Source organism: Cheilinus undulatus, linkage group 9 (genome assembly GCF_018320785.1).
Source record: "Cheilinus undulatus linkage group 9, ASM1832078v1, whole genome shotgun sequence".
In the NCBI taxonomy this organism is placed as follows: Eukaryota; Metazoa; Chordata; class Actinopteri; order Labriformes; family Labridae; genus Cheilinus; species Cheilinus undulatus.
Window position 1 is genome coordinate 7,811,157 of NC_054873.1, and position 16,582 is coordinate 7,827,738.

The window sequence follows — 16,582 nt, forward strand, 5'->3', positions numbered from 1 at the left end:
ATAAGCAATAAACAAGCTAATGCTATTGTAGCACACATTAGTATTATGGTTTAAAAACATGCCCTATAAAGCCCACTTACTACTTGTATCTCCATTTCTGAGTCCTCATCATATGTTATCACTCTGAACTTTAAACCACATGTCTGTCCTCTGGAACAGAAAAGGCCTTCACAACAGCCAAATCTGTTCTGCTAAAATGAACTCTGCCTTATGATATTTATTTTTTCCTCCCACAGTACCCGCATGCAGTCTCTCCAGGTGGACTCGGTCCAGCGATGGATGGAGGACCTCCGCCACATGACCGAGGTGGAGTGCATGTGCGTCCTCCAGGCCAAGCCCATCGGGGTGGAGGAGGACTCCCAGCAGGGAGAGCTGATCGTGGCGTCTGGGGTTGGTGCAGGCGAACACGTGGCAAGGAACAACCTGCAGACTCTACTCAGGCGAGCGTTAGTGGTCAGCACGGAGCTGGGAAAGATGTTCCAGCGGCTGGAGAAAGGCCGCTGGCAGAGGGTCCACAGCACCGCCGTGAGGGCCAACTGTCACGTGCGCTCTCTGGTGCACGAGTACAGCGCGGCCCGGAGTACACCGCCTGAGATGCAGAAGGTGAAATATGAAGCATGTCTAGATTTGTGAGATTTTCAGCAGTAAAGGATGTTTTAAAGGAAAATCTACAGTGAAGTTTTAGAATTTAGAGGCCTTCCCGACATTCTAATTTAGAGGTTTTTTTTAAAATGCTGTTGCATGAAAAGGTCTCATTTTAGAATAAAGCCTATTAAACATTTCCTGCACTCATCAGTGTATTAATAGTGTCTTCAAAGGCCATCATGTGACTGTACTGTCACAGCTAAATTAAAAATTATTCACTCATCTCTTAGGCCCAAACCTTAATTTAGGTCCTCAAGATCATGCAGAGAAACAGTTGTCACATTAACTCAGATAAGATATCAAAAACACACATTTTTAACTTTGACTGAAATTAACTCTGAATTTTGTTTTGCGTTAACTTGTAATAACAAAAATCAATAATTAGGATTATTGAGCTTACAGTCATGCTATGAAATAACAATGTGTTCAAAAATCACTAATAATTGTCTGTGTCTTCTTTTGGTTTTGGTTTTGCAGTATGAGAAATCTCTGCTGGAAAAATGCATGGAGCTGACCAACATCACAGAAAGGTGAAATCTCATAACAAAATACCAGACTTCGGTCCTCATTCACCACTAAAATCTTAATAATTTTCTTCTTTAAAGTTTCAGTTTAAGAGAAACCTATGTCTGATTGAAACGTTTTCTTAAACAGCAAACGTTGACCCTCATGATCTCTCTCTGAGGGTCATGGGATGGAGGGATAAGAACAAGGGTCATGGGATGAAGGGATTAGAATAAGGGTCATGAAATGGAGAGATGAGGGTAAGGGTCATGGGATGGAGGGATGAGGGAAGGGGTTGTGGGATGGAGGTATTGCGGGAAAGGGGCATTGGATGGAGGTATTAGGGTAGGGGTCATGAGAAAGAAGGGATAAGGGGAAGGGTTGAGAGATGAGGGTAAGGGTTATGGGATGAAGGGTTGAGGGTAGGGGTCATGGGATGGAGGGACTGGGTTAGGGGCCGTGGGATGGAGGATTAGAGTAAGGGTCATTGGATGAAAGGATGAGGGTAAGGGTTGAAGGATGGAGGGATTGGGGTAAAGGTCTTGGGTTAAAGAATAAGGGTATGGGCTATTGGATGAAGGGATGAGGGTTAGGGTTATGGGATGGAGGGATTGAGAGTAGGGTTGTGGGATGGAAGGGTTAGGGTCATGGGATGGAGATATGAGGGTAAGGGTCATGGGATGGAGGGATTACAGTTAGGATTCATGGGATGGAGGGGTAAGGGTAACAGTCAAGGAATGCAGGGATGAGAGTAAGGGTTTGGGGATGGAGGGATTGAGGGTAGGGATTGTGGGATGGAGGAACTGGGGTAGGGGTCATGGAAATAAGGGATGAGGGTGAGTCGTGGGATGGAGGGAGTTGGTTAAGGATCATAGGATGGAGGGATGAGGATACGTATCATGGTATGCAGGGATGAGGATAAGGGTGGCTAAAACTTGCATTTTAAGGTTTTAAGAACAAATTTGAATTAAGAATGGTTGGTGAGTGAGGCCCAATAATAATAGTTTAAACTGATTTATGTGGAATGCAAAATAAAATGTCCTTTTACCCACAGGTGTCTCCATACTGATGATGAGTTCTTCCTGAAGTCCATGAGAGAGGCCATCCACGAGATCCTGACAGACGTCAGTGATTCCTTCAGCAACATGATCGACATGGCTTTGGCCAATGAGATCCGGGTATGTTAAGTCTCCCACAACTACCACCTCCAAAAGCAGTACTCTCTAAATATACAGAACTTCTGCTGAATTTATTCAGGATCCATTTATGCAATCTAAAGGTGACCCACACTTTTCCCCTTTTAGTCCCCTGTAATTTAAATTAAATGTCTGGTCTGGGATTTAGTCAAATTATTAACATAGATCGAGCACTAGAGGAGGTTTTTGACCCTGTATAAACAGCCTTTCTCACCGGTGGAAGACTCTGCAATTTTGGGGCCCAAGGCGAACATCTCACGATCCTTACCCTAAGATTAGACCACCACTGTTGGATGCAGTCAGTCTGAGCAGAGGCAGGAAAAAAAGTATGAAAAAAGTCTACACGCATATCCAAACCTGGGTGGGCAGGTGCTGAGCCGAAAAAGAGACTGACATGGAACAGAAAGATGTCTCGCACACTGCAGGACTCCAAAAATATAATTATTTATTGCAGTGTCTGATGAAGAGCTACTCTGCTCAAAACATCACGTTGGTGCAATAAATAATTATATTTTTGGAGCCCTGCAGTGTGTGTTCCAGGAAAAAAACGTATGAAAATGTATTGTCAGAAGCAGAAAACTTTGGGCCCTACTCCAGATTAGGACTATTCCAGGTGCAGCTCACCAGTGACAGAAAAGCAAATCAGTTAGGCTTGGTTTGGATTGGCGTGGCCAAAAGTCATAATTGAAAAGCCCCAACTTGGGGGTGTTGACGGGGACCTCGGCAGTCCAGGGCCCCAGTCAATCGCCTGTCTTTTCCTTTATAATAAAGTCCGCCTCTGTTTCTGTCATAACTCTAGGATCTCTTAACTTCATGGTGGAATAAAATGACTTTTACCCAACACCTTGGCCACTATTTTTAAATTTGCTTTCTGTCAGATAAACCTGATCTGCTTTTGTTGTACATTTCTGATTTTGGCACTTCTTTCATGCAGAAAATTTAGGGATTTGTTTTAGAAAATCCAGTTTCATAAAAATCCCTTCAAACCTAATTAAACACATGTTAAAAGCAGCAGAAAATTTAAGTCTAATTTAAAGTTCTGATCTTTCAGGTCTTGATCAAACAGATCGAATCTTCAGACAATGTTCACACCATCGGCAGTGCCATCAGCAACCTGCTGTCTCTCACTCAGGACGGACCTCAGCTCTGCAGCATCATTGCCAAGGTATTGATCACTCACAAAACCATGGCTTTAATATTGAATAATCAGGGACAGCAAGCAAGATCTGACTGGCTGTCTGGATGCAATAGTGGTCTCTGGTGATTCATTTCATAATTTGTTTTGTCTTTATGCTTCACTTTTCTACACTGGTAGAAGATGGAGATGCATCATCCATCTTTATGTATAGTAAATGTTACTAAAATGTCTAAGAATTAATTTAGCACCACAAACAAAATACCTGTAAGTAGGCAACTCTTCCCAAAGATTTTACTTGATTTAACACTTTAATTCCAAAAAAAGCCTCAGTTCAAACCAATATCTGAGAAGCAGCCCGTCCCTGCTGACGTATTTAATCGTGCAAAAACCTGCTATGTCAGAAAACCTGACGTCAGTGACAAGTCAGCAGCGTGATCTAATATATTCTTGCAATTCTTCCCACCCGGTCTTTGGCAGAGGCAGCTTCATTTGATATTAAACCTCCACCCCTTCCTTTACTCTAGACCCCTCCTTGTAATGAGCAGCTCCACCTTTAGCCAGCGTTCGTCCTGCAGATATCTCTTTACACGTGCGGCTAAAAAGCTCTCTCTCACCCTCAGATAAGATGGGACAGAGCAGACAGAAAGTCTCAGTAGGACATTAGTTTGCAGTCTGCTTCCAGGATACTCGTGATAAGACTCTTCCTGATGGCCCCCACACACACACACACTTCCTTTACTGCCAGATTGTCAGATCAATACTGTCAGCTCCCATTAGCAGGGAGCATTGATCACAGGCTGCTCGGGTATCTTTACCTTTCAGTCCGCTCCACCTTATTTTACTCTCTCTCCATCTGATCCCTCAGGAGGAGAATGAGTAAACCAGCCTGTCAATGGCTGCTAATGAATACCCGATACTAAACAGCCTCCACCTGTAGTCTCAATTCATTAGCTAACACCAGAGAGTCTGTCACACTCACATTTACACCTTTAATAACAGAGTGTGCTGTTTGACTCTTCACTCGTCTTGTTTTGAAAAATCTGCTGTTAGCACTTAAAAAGTATATGATCAGTTTTCGCACTTATGCTGGAAGTTGCCGCCCTGCTGTATTGTATCAGATGATTTCAAATGTATATGTATCTCATTCACGTTTTGAAAGCGTGAAAGCCGTATATCAGCAACATCCAGAAGCCCAACAGAGCTCATCTGAGATGGACTGACCTGGAGTGTTGTGGTCTGAAGGGTCTGCATTGAAATTCTTTTTTTTTTTAGAAATAATGTCCGTCGAGTCCTCTTGACTAAAGAGGAAAAGGACCGTCCAAATTATTATCAACACAAAGTTCAAAATCCAGCATATGTGATGGTGTGTGTGGGGGTGAATTAGTACCCATGGCATGGGTCACTTGCACATCTGTGAATACAACATTAATACTGAGAGGTATATCCAGGTTTGGGCAGCCACCATCCAGATGACGTCTTTTTCGGGGTCATTTCTTTTTATTCCAACAAGACAATGCCAAATGACATTCTGCACGGGTCACAACAGCATGGCTTCACAATAAAAGAGTCAGGGTGCAAGACTGGCCTGTCTCCTGCACCAACTTTTTTTGTTACGTGTGTGCACTGTAAAACAAAACAAGATGAAGGTACTCAAAATATTTGCTGAAACTGATTACATCAAACTTTTTATGTAGTGGAAATAGAGTTAAGTTAAACTGCACTGTCGAAACTTTTCTACACTCAAAAATTCTGTTTTAGTCGAATTCAAAACAACATGTTTAAGTTCTTTTCAAAAATAATGTGGTCTTTACTGTAATTTCCTGTTGTGTCTTTTAATACTTTATTTATTTATGCACCTAAGAGACTAGAGGTGACAGCAACCGAAAGATGCACACTGGACCACTTCTTTAAAGGTCACATATTTTACCCCTTTAAGACAAGTTTATATTGTTCTCAGAGGTCCCCAAAACATGCCTGTGAAGTTTGTTGCTGAAAAAACATTCTAGTATTGGATTTTTGCATGTCTAAAACCCCCTCTGTTTCAGCCCTGCTCAGAACGAGCTGTTCCTGTGTCTGTGGCTTTAAATGTTAATGAGCTGTTTGACTCCGCCCCTGACTCTGCCCCTCTCAGGAAATAGATGTGGCTCTGTCGCTACCCGATCCTTCCCGGAAACCCAATTCGTACTGCGCATGTGCAAACACATGTCTACATCCGCTCCGCAGAGAAGGGTCTAGCTGCAGCTGCAGCTGCTACAAGACACGCCCCCTACAAAACACGCCCCATCGATCCATACAATAAATTAATTCTAACCCTAACCAGTGGAATTTAAATGCTAAACCTAATCCCAGGAAGCTAATTAATTAAAATATACACCTACCCCAATGAACTACCCCTAAATCTTACCAGTGGAAATTAAAATGCTAAACCTAACCTAAAGCTAATTAAGGCCTATCTAAATTAATGTAAGTTAACCTTAAACTAAGCCAATAGCACAAGTGGGCTGCCGAGTGGATGTAGACGTGTGTGTGCACATGCGCAGTACAAATCGGGTTTCTGGGACGGAGCAACAGGCTCTCCTGATCCTGAGAGAGGATCAAGAGAGGAGAGCGGAACTTTCTTTCAAGCGGGGAGGGCCAACCAAACCTAAGGGGGGTGCTAACTCCCCACATGACATCATGAGGGGAAAAACGGCTTGTTTCAGGACACAATTTCTGAAAGGTGGAGAAAGAGAGGGAATGGATTTTTCTGGTACTTGAGGGGATTGTGGACAGGTCAGGGGACATATTTTTATTAGAAAAGCCTGAATATGTCCCCTTTAACTCAGTGAGTAACTTTATTCATGGTGCAAAAGGGTCTAGTGCCCAAAGGCATCCTGGGAAACTCAAAATTAAGGGATGATAGTCAAATAATTTGAGTAAAATGCCAGTGCCAATGCCCTTGAACTAAAAAACAGTTCTATTAACTCATAAAAATAGAGCTGGTAAAGCTGTCTTAGATTTTTAAGTTAACACAACTACATTTTTTAAAAAACCTTCAACTGTTCAGGCTTACAGTGTGTAACTACATACACACATTCTGAACTGAGTTCAGAATGTATGTATGTAGTTTCATAAAAATATAAATGAATTAATTTTACCTGTTTTTCCATTAAACATCACGTCTTTTGAGCTGTTTTTAATGGAATTAATGTTTTTTTTAAATTCCATGTGTTCTGTGTTTGTTTACATTTCATAAACATCCCAGCTTTTGGCATGAGGTTTGACCTCTAAATACTATTTTGTTGATTATAAGCTTATAATTTGTTTGCATAAATTAAAGAGATTCTGTGCCTGACAGAATAAAACCAACACTGATCATGATATCTGTACGTTCTGCTCTTTAAGTGAACAAAATCGCTGCGTGACATCTCACATCTCTCATCTCACTGCCACCATAATAACTCATTTTTACAAACATACCCAGTGTTTTATTCCGCTAATGTGCCTCTTAATGTATGTGAGTTTCACACGTTAGAGCTCGTGATTGCACTTAAATGTAATCGACACTAAACAGTTTGAATAACCAGAGGATCGTGAATGAACTGCATGACATTCAGATAATTAAAACATCTGTGTCTGCTGTGGCTCGATTTGATGATCACATATTTATCTAAAAACCTCTATATTTTTTCTTCACCACACTGAGAAAGTCATCTTTCTCTTCTTTTACTAGGGTTTGTTAGGGACAAACATGTTGACATTTAAGTTGATTTAGCATCTTCTTTTTGACCTGATGTGCCCTTCCTCAAACTTGCTGAGGAATCAGGAGCTCAGCTGTGGGAACGTTCAGCCCGTTTAACAGAAAAATGTTATGAGCCGACAGTTTTTAATACAGGGCCATGTGCTGCGTCGTAAATCAGACAGCTGCTGAAATATTAGAGAGCAGCGGTGTCATGACGTTCAAGTCTGTGTGTTTACCCTCCTCTAGTGATGGATACTAATCTGAATGTGTCCGTGCTGGCTGGGTGCTCGCTTGTGTGTCCTTGTAGGCATGGAGAGCATGACGTGGCGATAATTCAGGAAGCATGCAAGCTGTGTTTAAGAGGGCAGTGATGCTCAGAAATATAGCAGTGTGGATTAAGATGTTCCTGTTTGACAAATCCAGGAAAGAAATGGATCATCCTTGGTCCTGCTTGCATGGAAAATTAAGTGGTTTTCTTTTTCAAACAAGCACTGCTTTGCCCAGTGAAATGAAGACATTTTTCACCAACAACCTTTTTGTTTGCAATCACGAAGTAAACCGCCTGCAGCTTCTTGTAACTCAGAAAACCACTGGTGCCGCAGCCAGAGCTCAGACTTCAGTTCAGAAAACAGTGAGATGGAAAGAAATTACACGCTGCGTCGACTGTTACAAACAAACAAATGGGCTGAGAGGTATTTTTAGTGAAGAAGTGGAGTTTTACATGATTATGTTTAGGCAGACAAGTACCAAAACGCATGGATGCATTCAGTGGGCTTCACTGAAGGAATGAGGATGAAGTCAGTGGAAACGAAAGAACTGCAAGTCATTTGATGGGAAGAGAATAAACCGACGAGAAGCTAAGCCATCTGTGAAACGGAGAATCAGGAGGTAGTCTGAGAATAAGACCAGCACAATTCTAGTTCTAATCAATGTCTGATAAAAACTACACTTCAGGTTGGGGCTCTCTTTTTACTTGCACTCGTTTCTAAAATTAATTTGATTATCAGACAGTGTTTCCAGTTTATATCCTGCAGTGGATGTCCCAAGAACCTGAAAACCAGTGGTGCTCTCTGGGCGTATTACCAAAAACGAATGGTGCTGAGCTTAACCTTGGCTGCTGAGCGACACGTGTGTTGACACATGTCGAGCTTGACTCTGGCCAGACTGACCCGCATCTCCAGCCCAGGTTATGGCTTATTGAGTCCTATAATGCAGTGATTCTCAACCTTTTCAGCCCGCGACCCCCAAAATAAAGGTGCCAGAGACCAGGGACCTCCACTGTACCTGAAGGTGTTTGAACACAGCCATATACAATTTGGAATTGTCACGTGCAGAGGGGAGGACTTTCTGCCACTCAGCCAAACTGGGGGCCCATGGAGGTCAACAAAAACTATGGTCCATTGTAAAGTTAAGCTGTGATAACCATATTTTATATTTAGCCTGAAAAAATAACCACTCTTATCAAAGAAAAAATATGTTTTTGTAATCATTTGTGCAGTAAAGCCTTCTTAAAACTGTAAATAACTTCTGCTAAAAAAAAAAAAAGGATTAAAATTGGTTTAAAAATTGTTACAATGGGTTAATAATGGCCAAAAATGGTGGAAAAGGTAGTGAAATTGGGTTTTAAAAGTAGTCAAAATGGTTAAGAAGTGGCAAAAATTAGACAAAAATGGTGAAGAAGATGGCAAAATTAGGTTAAAGTGGCAAAAATGGGCATAAATAGTGGTAAAAGGGAGTTAAAAAGTGGCTGAAATGGCTTTAAATGGGCAAAAATGGGTGGAAATTTGGTGAAATGGGATTAAAAAAAGCTTAGAATTTGGCAACAAGGGTTAACTGAGAAACACAAAATAGGCAGATATTGGCCGAAATTGGTTAAATTAGCAAAAAAGGGGCATACCAAATGGTGGGGTTAAAGGGGATAAAAATGGCCATAAAAAGTGGCAAAAAGGGGTTAATAGTGGCAATAATGGGTCAACAGAGGTAACATTAAATTCAAGTGGCAAGAATTGATGTAGAAGTGGCAAAAACAGGCAGGAAAAAACAGTACTGGAAAAGTTTAAAACTGACAAAAATAGGTGTTAAATTGCAACAATTTGTTAAAATTGGTGAGGAAAAAATGAAAAGGGGTTAAAATCTGACGAATTTGGTGTAAAGTGGCAACAGTGTAATTTTAAAAATATTCTTAGTTTTTTTAGGGCGTCTGGAGACCCCCTCTTAGTGTCTAGCGACCCCCAAGGGGGTTCTGACCCCAAGGTTGAAAACCACTGCTATAATGAACCCTTGACACCTAAAATGTATGCACATGACTGTATAGCAATGACATGACATTTTTTTGTGTCCAAATCTATTATTAATCAGAATGGCTTATATCAATTTTTTCACCTTCTTTATTAAATACACTTTCAATACAGTGCAAAAGTATTCATACCCCTTGAACTTTCACATTTATTCACGTTACAACCACAAACGTAAATATATTTTATTGGGATTTTTTGTGATAGATCAACATAAAGTGGCATATAAATGTGAAGTGAATGGAAAATTATACTTGGCTTTTACAATTAAATTTATTTATTTTTTTAAATATTAGGACACCCTCTGAGCCAAGCAGTAAGTCTTGGCACCATTGAATAGCTTCTTTTTTTTTAAGTGAAACTAAGTGGTTGATAAAATTACACAACAGCCCTTTATCTGTTGTGTTAGCATGAAATTAAGTTTTAACATGAAGAGAAGAAACAATATTAGAGTTTAAAAACTTTTTTTAAGGGCGTCCAGCAACATCTGCTTTCAACAGACAAGAAAAGACAGATGGTGATGCGGATACTTCATTTCTTTGACGTACAAAAGTTGTGTTTAGTTAATGCTTTTAACAATTTTTTACCTGTTTAAGTAGAAATAAAAGGCAAAACAATTATTTAAATCTTTAATGCAAAGTAGCTATGATTGGCTGAATGCAAACCCAAAGCTCTAAAGTGCATTACAATGATCAGAGATCCTCCCCAGACTCATTTGGAACATCATATCTGAAAGCTAAGGGATCGTCTGCGTCACAGAGAAACAAACGACTTCTTTCTCTCTAACACAGCTCAGCCTGTTTGGATTCTCAGAGGTTTTACTGAAACCTTTCCGTCAGTGCTAACACTTCTTCCAGGTACAGTGAAGCGATATTGCGTAGGCAGCGATCAGGGCGGAGCAGTCAGGCTGGAGGGCAGGCTGATTATTCACTCCAAGCCCCTGCAGCGTGGCCTTCACAGCATACGCGACATGCCAGCCCAGTATAATGGCCTTATTAGGATAATGGTGGGTATTACAGGCTTCGTCTTCCTCCTGGTAATTCTATCTATCTGCACACTGAACACAACTCAGTACCTGCAAGTGTTTGTTGTCAGAGAGGCGCTTTAGTGTGGATGCCGAGCCAACACAGGAGCTATTTTTGTTTGTTTACACCCGGCATAATCTCACAGAAAATGCCTGCCTATTACCGCAAATCATCTTTTTTTTCTGCTCAGTGTTTTCCATTCATGAAATATGTATATTTTGGCTGCTGTTATCTGACGTGATGGATTGTGTGAGCTATTTGATGGGTTCTGTGGTTGGCAGGCTCGCCAAGCAAAGCCGGCCAAATCCATCGGTCATTTGGGGTCTCCTGGACTCTTTAAAAGCAGCGTGCTGCTGTTGGCTCTGCTCTGCAGGACCTTTTGGCTCCCATAGGAGAGTCCAGCAAGGAGCAATTTGATCCGTCACCCTGCACAATCATGTGAGCTCAAAGACAAGGGCTCATTGTGACGTGTGGTGTATAATCTAAAGGTCTGAAGTTAGGCCTGAGGAAAGCGTCAGAATAGTTCTCTGGAAGTTTTCTTTCCCAAACCCACAACCTTTTCAGTCCTCTGTTATGATTCAGAACAAAAATAGAAACAGAGAGAGTCATGAAGAAGACAAAAGAAAAATCTTTATGAGACATAAACTGTTTTACTTGAGAAGGATTTTATAAAAGTCTCTGATTCAAAAGTAAGAATGTAGCTTTATGTTTTTAAAGACATTTGACGAAGAAAGGGTCTAAACTCACCATGACGACAGTCTCTCTAAGCACTGTAGTTTGTTCTGTCAAACATTAAGTATTCTTTGTCTTTGTCCTCAGGAAGGAGCTGTAGTCGCCCTGTTTAAGATCTGCAGACAGGACCGCTTCAAAGAGCTTTACGCTCACGCTCTGAGGACTGTGGCGTCCATCTGCTGCGTGGAGGAGGGCATCAACCAGCTGGACAAGGTAAACATGACCGTTTGAGTTACGTTAGGGAGGAGAAAGAGAAGCAAAGATAGCCCAAGTAAATACAAAATGCAGTTTTTGAAAGCTGAGTTCAATTTCATTATCCATAATCAGGCCTGATTACTGCCAGACCTGTTGCATCCAGAAATCCCTTAAATAGAACCTGTCGGACAGTAGGCTGGTTCTGAAGTAGGCTGAAAGATCTCAAAAAGCAACACATCATGGCACCATCTAAAGAAATTCAAGAGCAATGGAGAAACAAAGTCAGTAACATCTATCAGACTGAAAATGCTGACAAAGCTATTTCTAATGCTTTGGGACTCCGACAAACCACACTGAGACTCATTATCCACAGATGGGGAAAACTTGCAACAGTGGTGAACCTGCATTCCATTTACAAGTTGGAATGTTGGTGAAGCTGGGAATGTTGGGGCCTTTTTTCCTCCATTCTTGCCAAAAAGTAGGCCATAGTTGGCAACTTTTGAGAAGTGGGTGGAACTCGCCGGTTCTACTCACTTTTCAAAAGTTGCCAACTATTTTGACAGTCAACATGAGGGAAAAGATTTTTGGTATAAATAAGAGTGGTGAACTTTCCCAGGAGTGGCTTTGGGACTCAGGCGAAACATGATATGAGCCATTATCCACAAATGGAGAAAACTTGGAACAGTGGGGAACCTTCCCAGAAGTGGCCAGGCTACCAAAATGACTCTAACACACTGACGACTCATCCAGGAGGTCAAAAAAGAATCAAGGACATCATATAAAGACATGCATGCCTCACCTGACTCAGTTAAGGTCAGGGTTCATGATTCATCAATCAGAAAGAGACTGGGCAAAAATGGCATCCATGGGAGAGTTTTGAGGCCAAAACCACTACTGACCAAAATATAAAAAAATAAAACAAAGGCTCGTTTCACATTTGACTTAAAAATATCCTGATGATCCCAAAGACTTCTGGGAAAATATTCTGTTGACTGATATTTCATCTTAAAGGTTTTTAAATTTGTGATGCATTTAGAGGGAAAGCCCACTTTTGCTGCAGTCACGTCTGCTCTGAAGGTTAAAGGAGGTCAAACCTTGTAACAACAAGGTGTAACTAATAAAGTGGCTCCTGAGTGTATATCTGATGGAAAATATCCCAGCCTTAGTCATCCTTTTTGTTTGGCTATGTGAAACCACACCCTGGTGTCGATAACAAAAGCGATCACAAAGTATGAAAGGAGTGCAGCCTAATTATTCAATCAAAAGAAAAATATCTGTGTGTGTGTGTATGTGTGTGTGTGTCAGATCCAGACAGAGAGAGAGAAAATGTGATAACAGGAATCTTAAATAAACACTCAGTTCTCCCAGTAAGGCTCCCTGTAGTCCACTTTGTGTTCGCTTAGATCAGCAGCATGAGATCGGGTGTCTACATTTGGACACAATCAGACGGGTTTCATTACTGTGTTTTGACTGGGAGAATGGTTTATTTTCACTGGTGAATGAGTGCCAACAATGGCAGCAGGGCGAGGCTGAGCTGAATGAAAACAACGCTTTTTTTTTTGTTTGTTCTGACGACAAAGTCATTCACTTTTCAAACTATAAATAAACAGACACTATCTTGGGGCTGTGCTAATGGGGCTGGTTACTCAAATAAAAAGACCAGTTTCCTGAACACAGTCGATTATTTTCATGTTAAGAGTTTGTGGATGGTTTATTATTAATCGCCATGCTTGAGATAATTTTAACCAAAACACTGAGGGTCCAGCTGCAGTCCTCAGTGGATCACCAAAAGGTTCACAGGGTATATGCTGCAAATCCTGCAACAATAAATATACCTGTAAAGCCACTTTAATCTTCAGAGCAATCGCATGCATGCATGTCCAATCACCCGAATGCAAATTTAAGGATAAGCTGATCAGAGTTCAATAAAAAGTTGATGCTACTGTCAAGTTTCTCATTGAACTTGACCAGTCAATGTTGCTGCAGCTTTCATCTGCATGTAGGTCTGATACACTGCATGCAAGCTGATCTAAGGAGAAGCACTAGTGTTATAAGCCAGCCTGTTAAAATTAAAAGTGTGCACCTCATCCATGATTCAAGCAGAGTGAGGCTGACCAGCATACAGATGTCATGATCAGACTTTTTAAATCATTTGTTAGTAAGTTAACAGGACACAGAGATGATTTTAACTAAAGAGTTTCTATAAGAAAAAATGAAGCAGTTTAAACTACTTTTCCTTGTTCTAAATCTCCAAATAACAAAGTGATGAATGTAACAGCAGTTTTTTAAAGCAATGACAGGAAGTCCACCTTAAACTTTAAACTTTCCATGCATCTTTTAAAACAAATAGACCCCCCCAAAAAATAGAGAAAGGGTTTCTCGGTTTCCGTATCCCTCAAAGAGTGTCTCTGAGACAAGAACAAGTCTTAAACTATGTTAGTTCTCTCCTTATTTCTTAAAAATGGCATTATCCTGTCAGTGTTTTGGGAAGATGTGTGGTTTTGGTAAAAATGGCTCAATAGTCATTCCAGTAAAGCCACCAGCCTGCCGCAAAAAAATATTTTGAGGATGAAGTAAATGGTAAATGAGCCTGTATGGTAGTCAAAGCTCCTTCTACACTGCAGGCCTCATTCATCCATTTAAACCACATTCACACTATTATGGCAGAGGCTGCTGTTTATATGTGCATTAAGGCTGTTAGCATTAAGGCATTCATTAAAGTCTGAAATCAGGGTTTTCAATCAGTTTGAAAATTAGCATGAATCATGTGCTATTTTTTTCCCCTTTAGCTAAAGCAGTGCAGTAGCTGGATATGACTCACTTTAGCACCTTCCTGTTCTGACTGTGATTTAAATGAAGGTCAAAACTGAATCTTTGAATGTCTCATGTCACTTTAAACACCAGACAGTTCTGTGGACAAGCCAAAAGAAATCCAAGACATTCTGGCTGCAGACCACTACTGTGAGACAGCACATCTGTCAGGATGGAAATAAACACAAAAAACTTTCAAAATAAAAGGCTGATTAAACTTCCTGTTTGCATATAGGTATGGGTTAAGGTTAAAGGTTAGAATACCAAAAATAAAAAAAAAATCCTGACCTGAAAAACCTGATTAAAAAAGAGGTTAATAAAGGAGTACACAACCTGCCTTACAAAAAAAGCTTTAAAACACTCTAATGCAGCTAACATAGCTAAGGTTAAAGCTAATTAAGCTAACAAAGCTACATGAGCTATGCAGGTAATGCAGCTTTACCAGCCATTTATCTGTTTACTATTCCCTAAAAAACAGCTACTTAGTTAAACCCAATAAAGCTATATAAGCTACAGGATCTTATGCTACATTTGCTAAAGCTAACTTAGATAATATATACAGTTTACTTTAGCTACGTTACCTATGTAGCTTACTTAGCTTTGTTAGCATTAGCTACATTTGCTTAAACTCACATTTTAAAATGTTAATGTAGCTAACTTGGCTTAACAAGGTACCATTAACTAGGAAGCTAGTGTAGCTACTTTAGCTTTTAGCTTAAGCTAGCAGAGCTAGAGAGAAAAACCGCTTGCGTAACTACTTCTAAAATGAGTCTATACATAATTTATTCCCAGATTAGACCTTTGACCTTTTGTTTTTTTTTTCTGAAATGTTTTGTTTGTAATGTTTGCAATGTGGTTATTTAATGAATGTAACTTATATACTTTTTTATGAATAAAGTTGAATTTAAAAAGAAAAAAACCTGTGAAACAGGAAATTGTACCAGCATATTATGTCCTGACAGATGTGGTGTCCCACAGTAGTAGTCTGCAAGAGGGAGCGTCTGAGATCTGCGGTCTGCAGCCAGACCTCTGTCAAGAATGCCATTTTTTATTTTTGTGTTTCTTTTAAGATATTTTTGTTTACGTTTCAATCCATATCAAGTTGTTTTTTTCAGTGATCAAGTTAATGTTCTTACCAACCCAAAAAATTTCAAAATAAAAGCAGCCTTTTTGTCTAAATAGGAAGTAAACTACCCTAAGCTTCAGCAACACAAAGTAAAGCATAGCAAGGAACAATTGTAGCGTACATGCTAACAACGAAGCAAGTTAAAGTGAATTCCTGAGACTAACTGGAGATCTTATTAGACCACAGTGAGTCATTTTGTACATGCACTCTTGTGTTTCTCAATTAATCAAAAGACAGTGTCTGGAGTTTGCTGACCAGTCTCTCTCTTGGTCTCAAACTAGTTGGATTTGTTTCATATTATAATAATAGACTTTTGACATTGAAAATCTTGTCTGCAGTCCCAAGTATTTTCTAATCCCATTCATCTACATTTACATGCCACTGATGCAGCAGTGGAAGCAGTTTGGTGGTCTGTGTCTTACCCAAGCGACTTGACATGTGGCTTTAGAGGCTTGGGATCAAACTCCCAGTCTTCTGGTTGACCAACTTTACCGCTGAATCACAGCCGCCCACACATATGTGCATGAAAATGCTTGGAACTGAACTGTTTTAGAAAACTATAAACTTTGGCAAAGTTACCTGAAAACACGTCAACAACATCCACAAAGTTTTGCCATTCTCCCTTGCAGTCATCAGTTTAGGTGTGAGGTCTGGGATGAACACCAGCATGTTCATGTTAGGTTTATGTTTGTTCTGATGACATAATGATGCACAGAAAGAGACATGAGGTTATTATATAATACCCTCTGACCTCTGAGGTCAAACATGCAGACCTGACTGACCCTGCCTGTGTTTGTGATAGAAAAAGGGAAACCTGGCTAAAGGCAGCTAATGACCCATTCGTCTTTGTTTGTCCTTGTTTGTTCTCTGTGGAGAATTCCACCTAAATAAACAGCAGACACACCTGTGTCAGTGGAGCGTTTACAGACAGACAAATATAACCTGAATGTGGTGAATAATGAAGCCACAGCGGCGTCTGTGTTCACGTAAAGAGCAGCTGGGACAGCGTGAATCATCCGAGTGTAAAAACTCTCTAACAGGAAGCAAAAGTCCGCCTCAGATTAGCACGCCGTCCTCAGAGAGACGCTGTCAGGCTCCGCTCACCGTCAGCGCTCAGGCTTAAGAAACACACCTGTCAGTGAAGAGGGGGACGGTACGCATCTGTGCTGCTCATTGGTGGATACACTTAAAGTTT

The 16,582-nt window shown here is 40.6% G+C and overlaps 1 protein-coding gene across 2 annotated transcripts in view; it reads left to right on the forward strand.

The window, feature by feature from the left end:
- The window catches only part of LOC121515515 (protein inscuteable homolog), a 104,897-nt gene that overhangs the window by 66,130 nt on the left and 22,185 nt on the right, over positions 1 to 16,582 (forward strand). For both annotated transcript variants that reach the window (XM_041796323.1, XM_041796324.1), the window contains exons 3-7: positions 237 to 603; positions 1,123 to 1,175; positions 2,204 to 2,327; positions 3,397 to 3,510; positions 11,343 to 11,468. In XM_041796323.1, coding sequence (XP_041652257.1) covers positions 237 to 603; positions 1,123 to 1,175; positions 2,204 to 2,327; positions 3,397 to 3,510; positions 11,343 to 11,468 — 784 coding nt within the window. The remainder of the gene's footprint in view (positions 1 to 236; positions 604 to 1,122; positions 1,176 to 2,203; positions 2,328 to 3,396; positions 3,511 to 11,342; positions 11,469 to 16,582) is intronic.